Here is a 14,876-nt window from a genome sequence, read left to right as displayed (position 1 = left end):
GTTGAGCCCAAGCGGGAGCAGCGTATGTAGGTCACTTACATGTTTTGAATTTAGACAGGCTGAGATGATACAATTGTTTTACAATTAAGCTCTGGAGAAACACGAAACATTCTAAATCTTTACAAAAGCACTTGTTTCACAACATATAAGAAACTTGCGACATCAGCTGGAAGGATGGCCTCAGTGGTTCATGGTGGGGCCCTCTGTGTCGGGGGGCCGGGCAGGGAGTTCTGCGTGTGCCCACAGTCCTTGCTCAGTGTAGTAGTGGCTCTTCCATCAGAGAGTGTCTTGAGCTGACTGTGAGGATCAGGATTAAACACAAGTGTTTTCTTAGCCACACTCCATAAACACTGTTTTGATGCAGTGAAAAATTAATTAATAAAAATAGAAAGTATTTATGAGCCATCGGATTAATCTCACAAGTGTTTATTGAACATCTCCTACGCCCTAGGGTGGGAAGCACAGAAAGTGCATAGAAAGGAAGGCAAGGAGACACCAAATACAGGGCCAGTTTTGCCTAACCACTGTGATTGTGCCCATGCTTTCCCCCAGAGCACACAGAGACACGATTTCCCCCTCCCTCCAGGTCACCTGTCTCTTAAAAGGCTCCCTTCTGTTTTATTCTCTGCAATCACCCCCAGCCTCCCACACATAACAACAGAGAGGGACACATTGGCTCCACGGGAGACTGTGCTTAGCAGGAGCTCGGGCCTCTCAGGGAAGAACTGAATTAGCAACATCACGAATGCTGCTTTTGTTTTACCAGCTGCCACTGTTAAGTTCTTACTTAATGAAAGTATTTGCTTTTCCATAAATACGTGTAAATTTCCTCCCTCTTACTTGTCATAGCCAGATAAAGCTCTGTGAGTGGTAGTTAAGGAAGGAAGCTTCTTTAAAACAAATCACTGTAGTTGAGAACATCCGTGTAAGCAACACCATTCTCAAAATTGATGAATTTACCAATTGTTCTACCCTATTGTAACTTTAAAGCAGTCACTTAAGTTTATTTTAATTAATAATTCTTTAATTTTAAAAGCAGTGTGCTTATGGTAAAAGAATCAAGCACATATGGTTATAAGATAATCAAAGCAACCCCGAGGGATTCACTCCCTTGTGTGAAATCCTCCAAGGGTTTCTTGTGACTCTTGGAATGAAATCCCAGTGCCTTTCCAGGCTCTACAGGACCTTATCAGATCTGAACTCTCCTTCGGCTTCACCCAACCATCTCCCTTCTTTACGACCTTGACTTCACATCCACACTGGCCTCTAATACACCAAGTTTATTCCCACGTCAGGGCCTCGGCCCTGCTCTCCCTCTGCCCAGCGTACTGTTTACCCATCAGAGTGTGGCTGGCTCCTTCCCCCCATTCAGGTCTCATCACCCATGTTCCTGCCATAGAGATGGCTCCCTGATCACCCTATCTAATGACCAACCCCTCCACCCCGCCAGCCCTTCATCTGCTCGCATTCCTGTATTTTATCATAGTGCTCTTTATCCTTTTCTGAAAATGCTTTATTGCTTGCTGGCTTATTTTCTGTCTCCTTTCTAGATTGTAAGCTCAGTGAGGGTGGAAGTCTTGTCCATTCAGTTACGTCATATGCCTAGCACTTAGGAAAGGGCCTGACACCCAGTGGACCCTTAGTAAATATTGGTTTAATTGGATGAAGGGCGATTATGAGAACTAAATAATGATTAGGCCGAGCATGGTGGCTCACGCCTGTAATCCCAGCACTTTGGGAGGCCAGATCACTTGAGGCCAGACATTCGAGACCAGCCTGGCAAACACGGTGAAATCTCATCTGTACTAAAAAAAAAAAAAAAAAAAAAATTGCCAGACAAGTTGGCGCACACTTGTAATCCCAGATACTCAGGAAGCTGAGACGTGAGAATCACTTGAACCCGGGAGGCAGAGGTTGCAGTGAGCCGAGATTGCGCCACTGCACTCCAGCCTGGGCAGCAGAGTGAGACTCTGTTTCAAAAAAAATAAAAAATAAAAAAAATAACCGAGAATTAAATAATGATTAGTATAGGACCTGGCACATTGTAAGGACCCAAGAGATGGAATTTTACTTCCTTTCCCTCCCCACCTCCCCAGGTTGTGTTTTGAAAACTGATTTAATTACACTGTTCTGTCTTAACAGTATTCACACGGCATTCAATTATGCTGAGTACAGTCAAGCATACCTAGGTGAGTACAAAATGGCCTCCCAGGCCAGGTACAGTGGCTCACGCCTGTAATCCCAGCACTTTGGGAGGCTGAGGCAGGCAGATCACTTGAGGTCAGGAGTTTGAGACCAGCCTGGCCAACATGGTGAAATCTCATCTCTACTAAAAATACAAAAATTAGCCATGTATGGTGGTGCATGCCTGTAATTCCAGCTACTCAGTGGGCTGAGGCAGGAGAATTGCTTGAACCCGGGAGGCGGAGGTTGCAGTGAGCTGAGATGGCACCACTGCACTCCAGCCTGGGCGAAAGAATGAGTCTCTATCTGGGGGGGGGAAAAAAAACAGAAAAGTAGTAAAGTACCCATTTAAATATAATTTAAATATTTTTTAACTTACTTTTTCAGGTCGTCCTTGGCGGAAGGAACCATGAACTGGCATCTCCCCCTCTTCCTCTTGGCCTCTGTGACGCTGCCTTCCATCTGCTCCCACTTCAATCCTCTGTCTCTCGAGGAACTAGGCTCCAACACGGGGATCCAGGTTTTCAATCAGATTGTGAAGTCGAGGCCTCATGACAACGTCGTGATCTCTCCCCATGGGATTGCATCGGTCCTGGGGATGCTTCAGCTGGGGGCGGACGGCAGGACCAAGAAGCAGCTCGCCATGGTGATGAGATATGGCGTAAATGGTGCGTGTGCAAGATTGCTCACTGGCGGGGCCTTTGCCTGAGAGTCTTGTGACAGGAAGGTTTATGGCTTGGTTTTTGCTGACAACCTCAAGAAGCAGAGCAGCCAGAAGGGGTTTTGCTGGTGCCACTTGGGGCTTGGGGTCAGTCTCTTCTAAAGAACAAACACCGTGGTGCTGGCAGTTAGGAGAACTAGACCCTGGTCCCTTTTTTGTACTTTTGAAGCTTGGGTTCTGCCACTAGGTCTCCTTTCCCAGGGCTCCAGCCCTCATTCCAGCGAGGGGGACACTTCCTGGCTTACCACCTCCATGGCACCCAGGGTTGAGTTGCACTGTGATTGTAGATGTGCTTGTAAAGCATGTGAGAGGAGCTGGAAAGGGGTGGCTGTGGGGGGCCCAGGGGCCTTGTAGTGATGGAGCCATCCTGGGTCTTGATTGTGGTGGTGGCCACACAAATCTGCACAAATGATAAAGTTGTACAGACCACCCTCCCCAAGCCCACAACAGGAGTCTATGGAAAATGAGTGAAATCTGAATGCACCCTGTGGACTGACCTGATGGAAATTTCCTGATGCAACGATGGTACCATTGGGAAGACTGGGTGAAAGGCACGTGGGACTTCCTTGCATATTGTTTTGCCACTTCCTATAAATATATAATTATTTCAAAATATAAAGCTAAGCAAAGACTTGGAACCAACCCAAATGCCCATCAATGATAGACTGGATAAAGAAAAGGTGGCACATATACACCGTGGAATACTATGCAGCCATAAAAAAGTGAGTTCATGTCCTTGTAGGGACATGGATGAAGCTGGAAACCATCATTCTCAGCAAACACAGGAACAGAAAACCAAACACGGCATGTTCTCACTCGTAAGTGGGAGTTGAAGAATGAGAACACATGGACACAGGGAGGGGAACATCACACATTGGGGCCTGTCGAGGGGTAGGGGGCAAGGGGAGGGAAAGCATTAGGACAAATACCTAATACGTGCGGGGCTTAAAACCTAGATGACAGGTTGATAGGTGCAGCAAACCACCATGGCACATGTGTACCTATATAACAAACCTGCACGTTCTGCACAATGTATCCCAGAGCTTAAAGAAAAAATATAGATAGATAGATAGATAGATAGATAGATAGATAGAGATAGATAGATAGATAGATAGATAGATAGATAGATAGATAGATAAAAAATTGTTTTAAAGTAAGGCCCAATGAAAAAGGTTTAGTTTGATTTAAAGAAAAACCTTTCTTAAATGACCCATTCAACTGCATGAGCTTCATCCTCTGGCACTGTTTTGTTTCAGCTGAGGGGTCTTGCCCAGAGCTGTGTCCTGCCTGCTGTCTGCATAAGTGCAGTGCTTAGGGGAGCAGGACTGGCTCCCCTGCTCTTCCTGGCCACCAGCACCCTCTGTGACCTTGCAAAAGTCACATTCACATCTAGGTCTGCTCACTTCATTGGAAACAAGGGAGTCTTCCTGCCCGTGTTCTTCCACCCAGGCTGGCCCGAAAGTTCTGAGAATCTTGACTGCACTGGCATCGTCAGCTGGAGAGTAAGATCAGTGAGGTGGCGATTTGTGTCCTTCAGTGCCTCGTTCTGCACCCGCCTCCTACTTTGCTCAGCGTGGCCTCCAGGGCTGCCGCACCAAATGCCTAATCTCACTGCTCTGTTGATGCAGCTTTACGCTTCTGTATGAGTTTGCAGTTTGTTCACCTGTTGGAAGCATGGAAGGACTAAATACTTGGAACACACTCTTCTGCCCCTTGCTTGGAAGTTCAGAAAACTCCTCTTGATTTATAACTTCATGGCGGATCACTGCTAAAATTTATGACCTTTCCTAGTGTGATCCAGGCCGTGTCGGCCGAGACAATTCCAAAATAGCAACTGGACTTTTGTTGTTTGTTTTAATGCTGAGCCACACTGATTTTAAGCCATTATTTCTGAAGTTCTAACAATATTGGCCCGTTGGCCATCCACCACTGCCTTACCCCTACCCCAGAAGGGCCAGGAGCTGGCAGTTGGCCTTGGAAGTGTCTTTCAGCCTCCAAAGCCGGCTGTTTTCTTACTTGTAGAATGGGCCTGCACCATAGAACAATTGTAAGGTGTGGTCATGGGTGTCTAAGAGAGGACCATGCACATTGTAAAGCCCTACACACGCCCCTCTTTGTGGGCCCTGAGGAGACTGCCCCGCCCTGTGTAAAAGATCTGAAGAGGACGCATGTTCAGAGTGACAAATCAGCTCTTTAGGGGACCATCAAGGTGACTCTGGCAGGATGTTTTAGGACAGTGTCATTTTGAAGAGACCCCAAGCGATGAAGAAGGATCTGTAATTTGAGCTCTCTGTAGAAACACATTTCATCCTTATAACTTATTTGCCTCTTTTTCACCCTCTCAAACTAAATAGAGCATGTATGAATGGCTTATGTAAAATAAAGCTTATGTTGCCATAAAATTAATCTCCTTACTCTTTGAGCTTGATACCAAGTAAAAACCACACTGTTCTGGATGGTGGCCCATGGTAATTTTTTATAGTCTTTCTAATGCTTATTTTATTCATTTTTTTGCAAAATAGAAAAAAAGAAATTACATTGTTAAATCTTTGGCAAGAAAGGAAGTAGCACTTAATAATGTTAGACAAGAAAGAGAGAAAGCATTAGGAAGTTCCCTTTGATTTATTCCCCCTTGGCTATAGAACTGAGGACTGTGCCAGCATTCATATTGACCTGGTGCCCAGAAAGGCTACCATGAGAATGAGGTCTGCATTGGGAAGGTGGCGAGAACACCTTGAATATCCCTGTTTTGATGCAGAAGCACAGTTGATTTTTGAGAGCTTCAGTGGTTAGACTTTAACCCCACTCCCTCCTTTTCTTAAGAAATAGGCCCCTGAGAGAACAGAAGACTTAGTTTCTTGCTACTCATAGCTATCCTGTTTATACTGTTCTTTTATTTTTATTTTTGAGACAGGGTCTTGCTTAGTCACCCAGGCTGTATGCAGGGACGCGATCATGGCTTACTGCAGCCTTGACTTCCCAGGCTCCAGCGATCCTCCCACCTCAGCCTCCTCAAGTAGTTGGTATCACAGGCATGCCAGCACACCCAGTTAATTTTGTATTTTTGGTAGAGACAGGGTTTTGTCATATTACCCAGGTTGGTCTTAAACTCCTGAGCTCAAGCAATCCACCCACCTCAGCCTCTCAAATTGCTGGGATTAGAGGTGTGAGCCACTGCACCTGGCCTATACTGTTCTTACTTGCTGCAATATAAAAGATTTTAAAAGCTTTTCTAGATTCTTATGGAAATATTGCTGTATTTTCTGATTTCTCTTTTAGGAGTTGGTAAAATATTAAAGAAGATCAACAAGGCCATCGTCTCCAAGAAGAATAAAGACATTGTGACAGTGGCTAACGCCGTGTTTGTTAAGAATGCCTCTGAAATCGAAGTGCCTTTTGTTACAAGGAACAAAGATGTATTCCAGTGTGAGGTCCGGAATGTGAACTTTGAGGATCCAGCCTCTGCCTGTGATTCCATCAATGCATGGGTTAAAAACGAAACCAGGGGTGAGTGGCCACAGTATGTCATATGATTGCATAGTTTGTGAATGAAAGCATAAGTTAGACTCCAGGGTTCAAAGTGGTGTCTGCAAGTCCAATTCAATGGCCTGTCGGTTGAGAAACTCCTGGACCAAGGAAGCTCTATTCAGTCTCCCTCCTTCCCCTTCAATCTGCCATCGCTCACTGTGCTCCTGGGAGGTGTTTCTCCTGTAGTTTGGGCAACAGAACAGAATCAGCGCCTCCACCGTCTCCTCTCCTTGCCATATCTGGTCTCCAGCATCCTTGCCCACAGGCTCTTGTTGATTTTGAAGGTTTTCTTGCTCATTCCTTCCTGCTTTTGCATCTGCCTCTCCCTTTACCTGGAATGTCCTCTTCTTCCTTCCAGATTGATTGATCTCTTTGCCTTCCATGCCTCTTGCTTCTGCCATTGCCAAAGACATAGGTACCCTGTTGTCTGTTATGATTGGCACGTGATTACAACTTTTACACACCCCTCCATTACAGCCCTTTCCTCATCTCAAAATGATTACTCATTTGTAGGTGTCTCTTCTCCCATTAAATAAAGGTGAGTCTAATGTTGGTGTTTTAAAACTTAATTTGTAGGCCAGGCGCAGTGGCTCACACCTGTAATCCCAGCACTTTGGGAGGCCGAGGTGGGTGGATCACCTGAGGTCAGGAGTTCGAGACCAGCCTGGCCAACATGGTTTATCCCATCGCTACTAAAAATACAAAAATTAGCCAGACATGGTGGTGGGCACCTGTAATCCCAGCTACTTGGGAGGCTGAGGCAGGAGAATCGCTTGAACCTGGGAGGCGGAGATTGCAATGAGCCGAGATCGCGCCCTTGCACTCCAGCCTGGGCGACAGAATGAGACTCTGTGTAAAACAACAACAAAAACAAGCAAACAAAAAAACAAAAAACCTTAATTTGTAACCTGGAGGTCCAGGTGGAAACATGGAGGAGCTGTAGGTCTGGAACAACAGGAGAATGTGAAGGCTGGGAGTACAGATTTGGGACCCTTTTTTCATTTTTTTTTTCGTTTTATTTTTTGGAGGCAGGGTCTTGCTCTCTTAGGCTAGAGCGCAATCGTGCCATCATAGCTCACTGCAGCCTCAACCTCCTGGGCTCAAGTAGTCCTCCCACCTCAGCCTTTCCAGTAGCTGGAACTACAGGGGTGCGCCACCATGCCTGGCTAATGTTTTTATTTTTTGAAGAGATGGGGTCTCACTGTGTTGCCCATGCTGGTCTCGAACTCTTGGGTTCAAGCAGTCCTCTCGCCTCAGCCTCCCAGAGTGCTGGGATTACAGGCATGAGCCCCTGTGCCTGGCCATAGAGCCTTTTTTCATAGAAGGGAGAGAGTCAATAGGAAGAAGAAGCCCAAAGACAAAACCTAGGGAAACTGTGGCCTTTCAGGGTATGTTTCTTAAAAGTGTGGTTACTGGTGTCCCTGCATCAGAATTATCTGGGCTATGTGTTGAGAAGGCAGATCCCTGGAGCCCAGCCCACTGCATTGGAATCGCCGAGGGAGTGGCTGGCAACTCCCAGTCTGCCTCTCCCTCCCTATCACCATTCTTACACACCCAAATGTTGGAGACCCATTAGCAGAACTAGTGAAGAGGTGGACAAAGAAGGCTCAGGGAGGGTGGAGGAGACCCCAGGTGACTTGGGTAAATTTGTGGCGTCCCTTCTCAGTGGGGCCTGGACCATGCAGTCTGGGCACCCTTCCTAAAACCATAAACCATCGGGAGGCCAGCACACATGAGGGTGTTCAGTGGCGTTTCCAGGTGTCTGGCATCTGTAGGCTTGCGAAGAATGGTTGGAAGCAGACGCCCTTAGGACTGGTTCTTGGTCCCGACTCTGTGGCTGGAGGCTGTGTGACTGTGACCTGTCATTTTGTCCTCTTAGCCGCTGCCTTGATCTGTAGAATGGCAATATTAAACCACATTAGTTAGACCAGGTGACAGTCTTCAGAGCACCTGGAGAAAACCCCCACGTGTGCTGGGAAGAAGCATGGAGACTCCTGCAGCGCTTTGCAGCCCTGTCAGCCCCAGCTCCTCCGTTTGTAACAAATATTTTTAATACTCTCTTTACTATTCTGAAATGAAATTCATACATCATATTACTCTATGCACACACACAAATTTTTAAAAATTTGAGACAGTGCCAAACTGTAATACAAAGGAAAACAAAAGAAATGTATATATATAGTTCAATAGGTAAACCCTTGGGTACAACTACACTCAAATATGTAATAAAGTAGTTAGAGTCTCAGAATAATTGTGAATTGACAGCTACAAAAGCAGACAGAGACAGGCATGTTGTACTGGTGACTCATAAACATGAGCTGTGTTAACTATTGCTGATGCAATTTTTTCTGAAACGGTGCAAGACTCTTGATAAATTTCTGAACAAAACAAAGCACAGGGTCTGCTTGATTTGCATGGGAGTCACATTCCTGGCAAATTCAGCATACATGAAAAGGATGAAAAAAAAAAAACCCAAAACATCCTGTGTTTACACACGAAAAAGAACGAGGTTCTGGGCTCACATAATTATAAGTAGGTGTCCTATCAATGCAGAGATCCGGTGGGGTATTTAAAAGCCATGGGAGAAGCAGCACAATTCTTCATTGGGTGGGACTGTTTTGAAGATTGCAGGACAGATAGCATTTCTGGCCACTGCCCGCTCAATTAAAAACATCCCTGCCGAATTCCAAACTGCCTTTACGTGGGGGTAAACTGTCCCCACTGAAAGGTACATGACCACATGGTAGTGCTCAGAAGCGACTTGGAGCTCAACTGTCTGTGTCTGGAAGATTGCTGGGTCTGTCTCACGGAAATGATAGTTCCTTCCCTACAGAGAGTGGGAGAGCCCAACACGCAGGCCTTTTGCAGGACATCAGGGATGGGTCTGGCCTGTTGGCCTTTGCAGCCTCACTCGTCCTTGTACTCTATGTTCCAGCCACACAGGCCTCTTCCTAGTCCCCTTACTCACCATCCTGTCTCCTGTTGGAGAACCGCACACATACACTCCTGCTGCCTTCTCTCCCTCTTCCCTGGTTAAGGCCAACTCATTTCTGTACCATACCATGAGTGACAGGCATGAACATTAAAAGCACACATTCTGAGTTTGAATCTCGGTTCTGCCACATACTACCTGTGTAACCTTGGGCAAATTATTTAACCTTCCTTTGCATCAGCATTCTCATCTGTAAAATGGAGAGATGTAGTAGTGATACCTATTCAAATAATTCTAACAACATTAAGGCTGGTGTGAGGATATGAATAATACATATAAAGCATTTAGCAAAGGACCCTGCACTTAGTAAATGTTCAACCAGTGTGAGCTATTTTTATAGCCATTATCTGAGGTACCATCCATCTCAGACCTCACCAGCTAGGTCAGGTCACCTTCTTCTTAGCCCTCCATAGCCTTGAGTAATTCCACTTCCAGATATTTATTTAAATTGCAGCTGTATACTTTTCCAAGTTATTTTATGTCAGCCTCCACTTCTCTCTAATTCGTAGTTTTTGAGGCCAGATTTCCTTCTTGGTTTCTTATTTAAGAGAGTACTAGGCACGTGGTAGGTAGGTAGGTATCCAAGGATGGATGGATGGATGGATGATAGATGCATATCTGTGGCAGTTACTGATGGCAGGTTTCCATGTGCCTCTTTGCCTCTAAACTATGCATTTTCTTTTTATTTCTTCATGTCCCCTTATTATATCTTAGTCCTCCCAGGGACAATTGGAGGCATTATTTGTCTCTGTAAAAAGGGGCTAAGGACATTTCTTCAGACACTTATTGAGCACTGCCTGTATGCTCAATGTAGTGCTAGGAGTAAGCAAAAAGTGAATGGCAGAGTCTCATGCAGGTCTCAGTGTAGCTGAGGGAGACAGACACATTAAAATTGGCTAGAATAAAATACTGCAGGTGTCATGGTGGGGCCAGGCATTGGGCTTTACAGAAATCGAGAGCAGAGGCATCTCTTAGGAGGTGGCGAGGATGATCAGAGAAGATTTAGAAGTCCAGGGGACCATTGAGCTATGTCTTAAAGGCATGTAGGAATTGAACTGGGTAATGTTCCCAGTAGAGGCAAGAAACAACATTCACTATTAGGAAGTCAATTATGAGCTTGCTAGTGGGATGGCATAAAGTTCTAACTTCACTCCCACAGGACAGTCTGTTTGTGGCCAGCTTTGTGTTGAGTTGAGTGATGGCTGTTTACGGCTTAGATATTTTCCTTCCTTGTCCTGACTTAAGGTGGCGTTGGTGCCCCCTTGTGGAAGTAGTGAGTGGTGATGGAACTGTCTTAGCACACTGGGAAACTTCAGTGTTTATTTATCATGATTTATGTAAACACTTGTTTATTGTACATCAGAATCCTCTTGAGTTTCATTTAAAAGGATTTAATGCTCTCACCCCGAATTAGATATTCTCGCTTCTTCAAAAGCTGTTGGTTTTACTCTTACCATTTAAAGTAGTATAACTTGTATTTATATTATGTATTTATACACATACACACACACACATATATTTGAGCTAATAATGCAGTGAACTAAGTTTTAATAGCTTTGGGCATTAGTGATCCCTATTTAAAAACACACATACATACAGACACACACACAACTGAACCTTCAAAGACCTCAATAATTGTGAAGCTAACTGTATAATAACTGTATAATAAAAGGAAGCTAACTGGAAGACCAAACCTTCAGCCACAGGTAGCATTTTGGAAGGCTCTTTCAGCCACGGGTAGCATTTTGGAAGCATCCTGAAATGAGAAGAGTTGTGTTCACTCCTTCACTCCTGATACAAGTAAGACGGGCCATTCCCAACGTCTTGTAAAGAGCATTTTCCTTCAAAATTAGGAGTTCTAGGACAGACCTTAATTTTTTCTGTCTTTTTAAAGATTTATTTTATTTTATTTTATCTCTTTTTTTTTTTAGAGACAGGGTCTCATTCTGTCACCCAGGCTGGAGTGCAGTGGTGCAATCATAGCTCAACACAGCCTCGAACTCCTGGGCTCAGGTGACCCTCCCACCTCAGCCTCCCAAGTAGCTGGGATTACAGGTGCATGCCACCATACCCAGCTGGCTAATATGTTTTTAATTTTTATTTTTTGTAGAGATGGGGTCTAGCTATGTGTCCCAGGCTGGTCTCAAACTCCTAGCCTCAAGTGATCCTCCCTCCTCGGCCTCCCAAAGTGCTGGGATTACAGGCATAAGCCACCGTGCCTGGGCTTTATTTTATTTTTCATTGACTCATAATAATTGTACGTATATGGGGTACAGTGGTAATGCTTTGATACATGTATACAATGTGTAATGATCAAATTAGAGTAATTAACATTTCAGTTACCTCAAACGTTTCTCATTCCTTTATGGTGGGAACATTGAAAATCCTCTCTTCTGTTGTCTCTAATATTAGCACCTTGCTTGATGCCTGACCCATAAACAAAGACACTGATTTTTTGTTTCCATTCTTCTTTAAGCAGTTATGAGGCCTTGTGATATCCAGAGATTCCAAAATAATGTTTGATGTTTCTAAAATCTTAAGAGAAATGAAGTATTCACCCTTAATAACATACAGACTGAAGTGTTTATTTTTGACTGGGATTCAATTAAACCGAGTGGAGCAAAACAAAACAAAATTGCTTATCTTGTACTGACCACAAACCCTTACTATCAGTCATTTATTGGCAAAAAAAGAAAAGAAGAAGAAATAATTGATGATCAAATATAGCTTATTTGGATGAGTAACATTTCTTTAAAGCCTGGACTTGCAGGGAACTGATAATAAAAGAATTTCTTGATGAAAAGTTTTGTAACCCCTAGCTAGGGGTTTCTAAAGTCTTTTCTGTTTCTCTTTTAACTTCTTTTTAACTTTAATATTTAGTGGGGGAGGGGAACCTAGAAAGTACAAATGGGTAGTTTTAGAAGATTCTCTTTAACATTCCTTAAAAATCCTTTGATTTTTCATTCTACCTGATGACAGCTGCCATTTGCCCTCAAGCCGGCCACCAGTCCTGAGGTTATTTTTCCCATGTTTGTTCTTTGGCTTCACAGATATGATTGACAATCTGCTGTCCCCAGATCTTATTGATGGTGTGCTCACCAGACTGGTCCTCGTCAACGCAGTGTATTTCAAGGGTCTGTGGAAATCAAGGTTCCAACCTGAGAACACAAAGAAACGCACTTTTGTGGCAGCTGACGGGAAATCCTATCAAGTGCCGATGCTGGCCCAGCTCTCAGTGTTCCGGTGTGGTGAGTTCATGCTCGGCGAGGCCTGTTCTAGGATGTGCTGGCGGCAGAAAGGCCCTTGAGTGCTTTAACTTAATGCCAGAGCAAATCTAACTTTTCGTCTTTTAAAAAACTGGGGAACAGAGCAGTGTGCTGAGAGGCAGGATTTTTATAAAGCTCATGTAAATCCGTGTTATGTACAAAGGTTACTATGCATAGCATAATATGCATAATATATGCATAAGTTATGTACAAAAAGTATTAATGCATGGCGTGTGTAGTGGGCTTTTTGGTTGAAAACTTAAAGATGAAAGGACAATTCATGAAATGAGTATAAGTGAGCATTAAACATATGAAGGAATCAGCAACTCATTAGCAGTCTTACATTACCAAATTAAAAATTGGATTTCTTTTTTACTTAGCAGATTGGCAAAAATTAGAAAGATTGATAAAATCCCTTGGTGGCTTTGGTGGGGAGGAAGCAGGACCCTTGGCCACTGTTTGTGGCAGGGATCTGTGGTCCGAGGACTTCCTCGGGGTCCTGGCTCCGGCAGTCCCGCTCCAGGGAATTTATACTCTGAACATAAGCACACACTGACAAATAAATAGAAGCCAAATACAAATATACAGTGGAACGTATGTGATCATGAGACTTACATTTATATAAGTGGAAAGATTATGCAGTATATGGTTGATTTCAGAAAACAAGATACAGAACAGCAGATGTCAATCTCGCTTATGTAAAATTCTTTTCTTTATATTCACACGTCTATAGAGATAGGTCTCAGAGGATGTTCAGTAACAAATATTAATGGTAGGATTTCAGAAAAATTATTTCTGAATTTGAAAAAAGTTTTTTGAGATAGAGTCTCACTGTGTTACCCAGGCTATACTACAGTGGCACAAACATGGCTGACCGCAGCCTTGACCTCTTGGACTCAAGCTATCCTCCCACCTCAGCCTCTCATGTAGCTGGGACCACAGGCATGCACCACCATGGCCAGCTAATTTTTTAACTTTTTGTACAAATGGGGTTTTGCCGTGTTGCCCAGGCTAGTCTTGAACTCCTGGGCCTAAGTGATCCACCTGCCTTGGCCTCTCAAACTGCTGGGATTACAGGCATGAGCCACCGTGCCAGGCTCAAATGAACTTCTAAAATCGCTTTGCCTGGGATATGAGCAGGTGGCCGTGCTAGTTTCAATGAAGTGATTTTATTTTAGGTCAATCTTTTGTACACACTTTACAGTCCATAAAAAAATAAAATGAAAAGTGAGGGGGCCCTCATTTACTGTATGCTTCTCTTGCTGAGAAAAAAACAAGTTAATAGTTCAAGATTAAAATGCAAGGATTCCATTAACATTCCTATGGAAGATTTAAAAATGTTTGTTTTTACAGAAATATGACATGCATTTCTTGAGTAGACAGGCTATTCCCAGAGAGTTACATGTCAGGGTAGCTTTTCATTTGGAAACTGATTTGCCTAGGAATATACGTGTGTGTTTTATAGAAAATAATGCACAAATACATTCTTATTGTCAAAGATTTAAACCCTACAGAACCCCCACAGTGTGTTGGTATCTTCCCTCCACTTCCCCTGATTCATGCCTCTCTTGTTTACCCGCTTCCACCCCGCTCTGGGCCCCGTTGCCCTCTCTTCTTGCTGGGTTGGCTGGTGGGAGTCGGCAGGCGATAGGAAGGACAGAGGAGAAAGAGGTCAGGGTACTAACTTCCCAAGCCTCCCCTTACAGAGTCATGGACCAGCTGCATTCCTCTACGAAAGGTTTCAGCTTCTGCCAGGGGATGTGCCCAAGAGCTCTTTCTCTCTGGGTCACCACCCCTCTCTTCCTCCCTCCCAGCCCAAGGCTAGCCATGGTGCCCACCGTTTCTTGTCCAGGGTACTGTCCATCATGTTTCTCTGTATCCTGTCTATGCTTTACAAGTGGTCCTTCATCAAATTCTGCTTAAATGGCCCAATTTGATGTCTTACCTGTTTACTCTCCACCCTGACTGATCTGTACCTAATTCGGACCAGAAAAAGAAAGTCTGCTGCTCACTCCTGTTCTCATTCTCTCACTGTCAAACACGGCGAACAGCTTAGCTCACCCTTCTCACACTCCTTTCCATGCCTGTCATCAGGTTTCACTGAGGAACCTGGAACTGGACACGACTCTGTTCTGGGCCATGCAGCAGGGCATGAGAGTGTCATAAGTTCCCTGTTTTCTTGCCT

The 14,876-nt window shown here is 44.3% G+C and overlaps 1 protein-coding gene across 2 annotated transcripts in view; it reads left to right on the top strand.

The window, feature by feature from the left end:
• Positions 1-14,876, top strand: part of SERPINE2 (serpin family E member 2) — a 64,136-nt gene that overhangs the window by 34,836 nt on the left and 14,424 nt on the right. The window contains exons 2-5 of one of the 2 annotated variants that reach the window (XM_063713068.1): positions 2,143-2,189; positions 2,572-2,852; positions 6,185-6,412; positions 12,476-12,673. In XM_063713068.1, the coding sequence (XP_063569138.1) occupies positions 2,594-2,852; positions 6,185-6,412; positions 12,476-12,673 (685 nt within the window). In that variant the 5' untranslated portion in view covers positions 2,143-2,189; positions 2,572-2,593. The remainder of the gene's footprint in view (positions 1-2,142; positions 2,190-2,571; positions 2,853-6,184; positions 6,413-12,475; positions 12,674-14,876) is intronic. The other variant, XM_002812926.6, reaches the window with a different exon arrangement.

The sequence above is a fragment of the Pongo abelii genome, chromosome 11, assembly GCF_028885655.2.
Source record: "Pongo abelii isolate AG06213 chromosome 11, NHGRI_mPonAbe1-v2.0_pri, whole genome shotgun sequence".
NCBI lineage: Eukaryota > Metazoa > Chordata > Mammalia > Primates > Hominidae > Pongo > Pongo abelii.
Note: the sequence above shows the minus strand (reverse complement) of the source record. Positions and strands in the feature narration are given on the sequence as shown.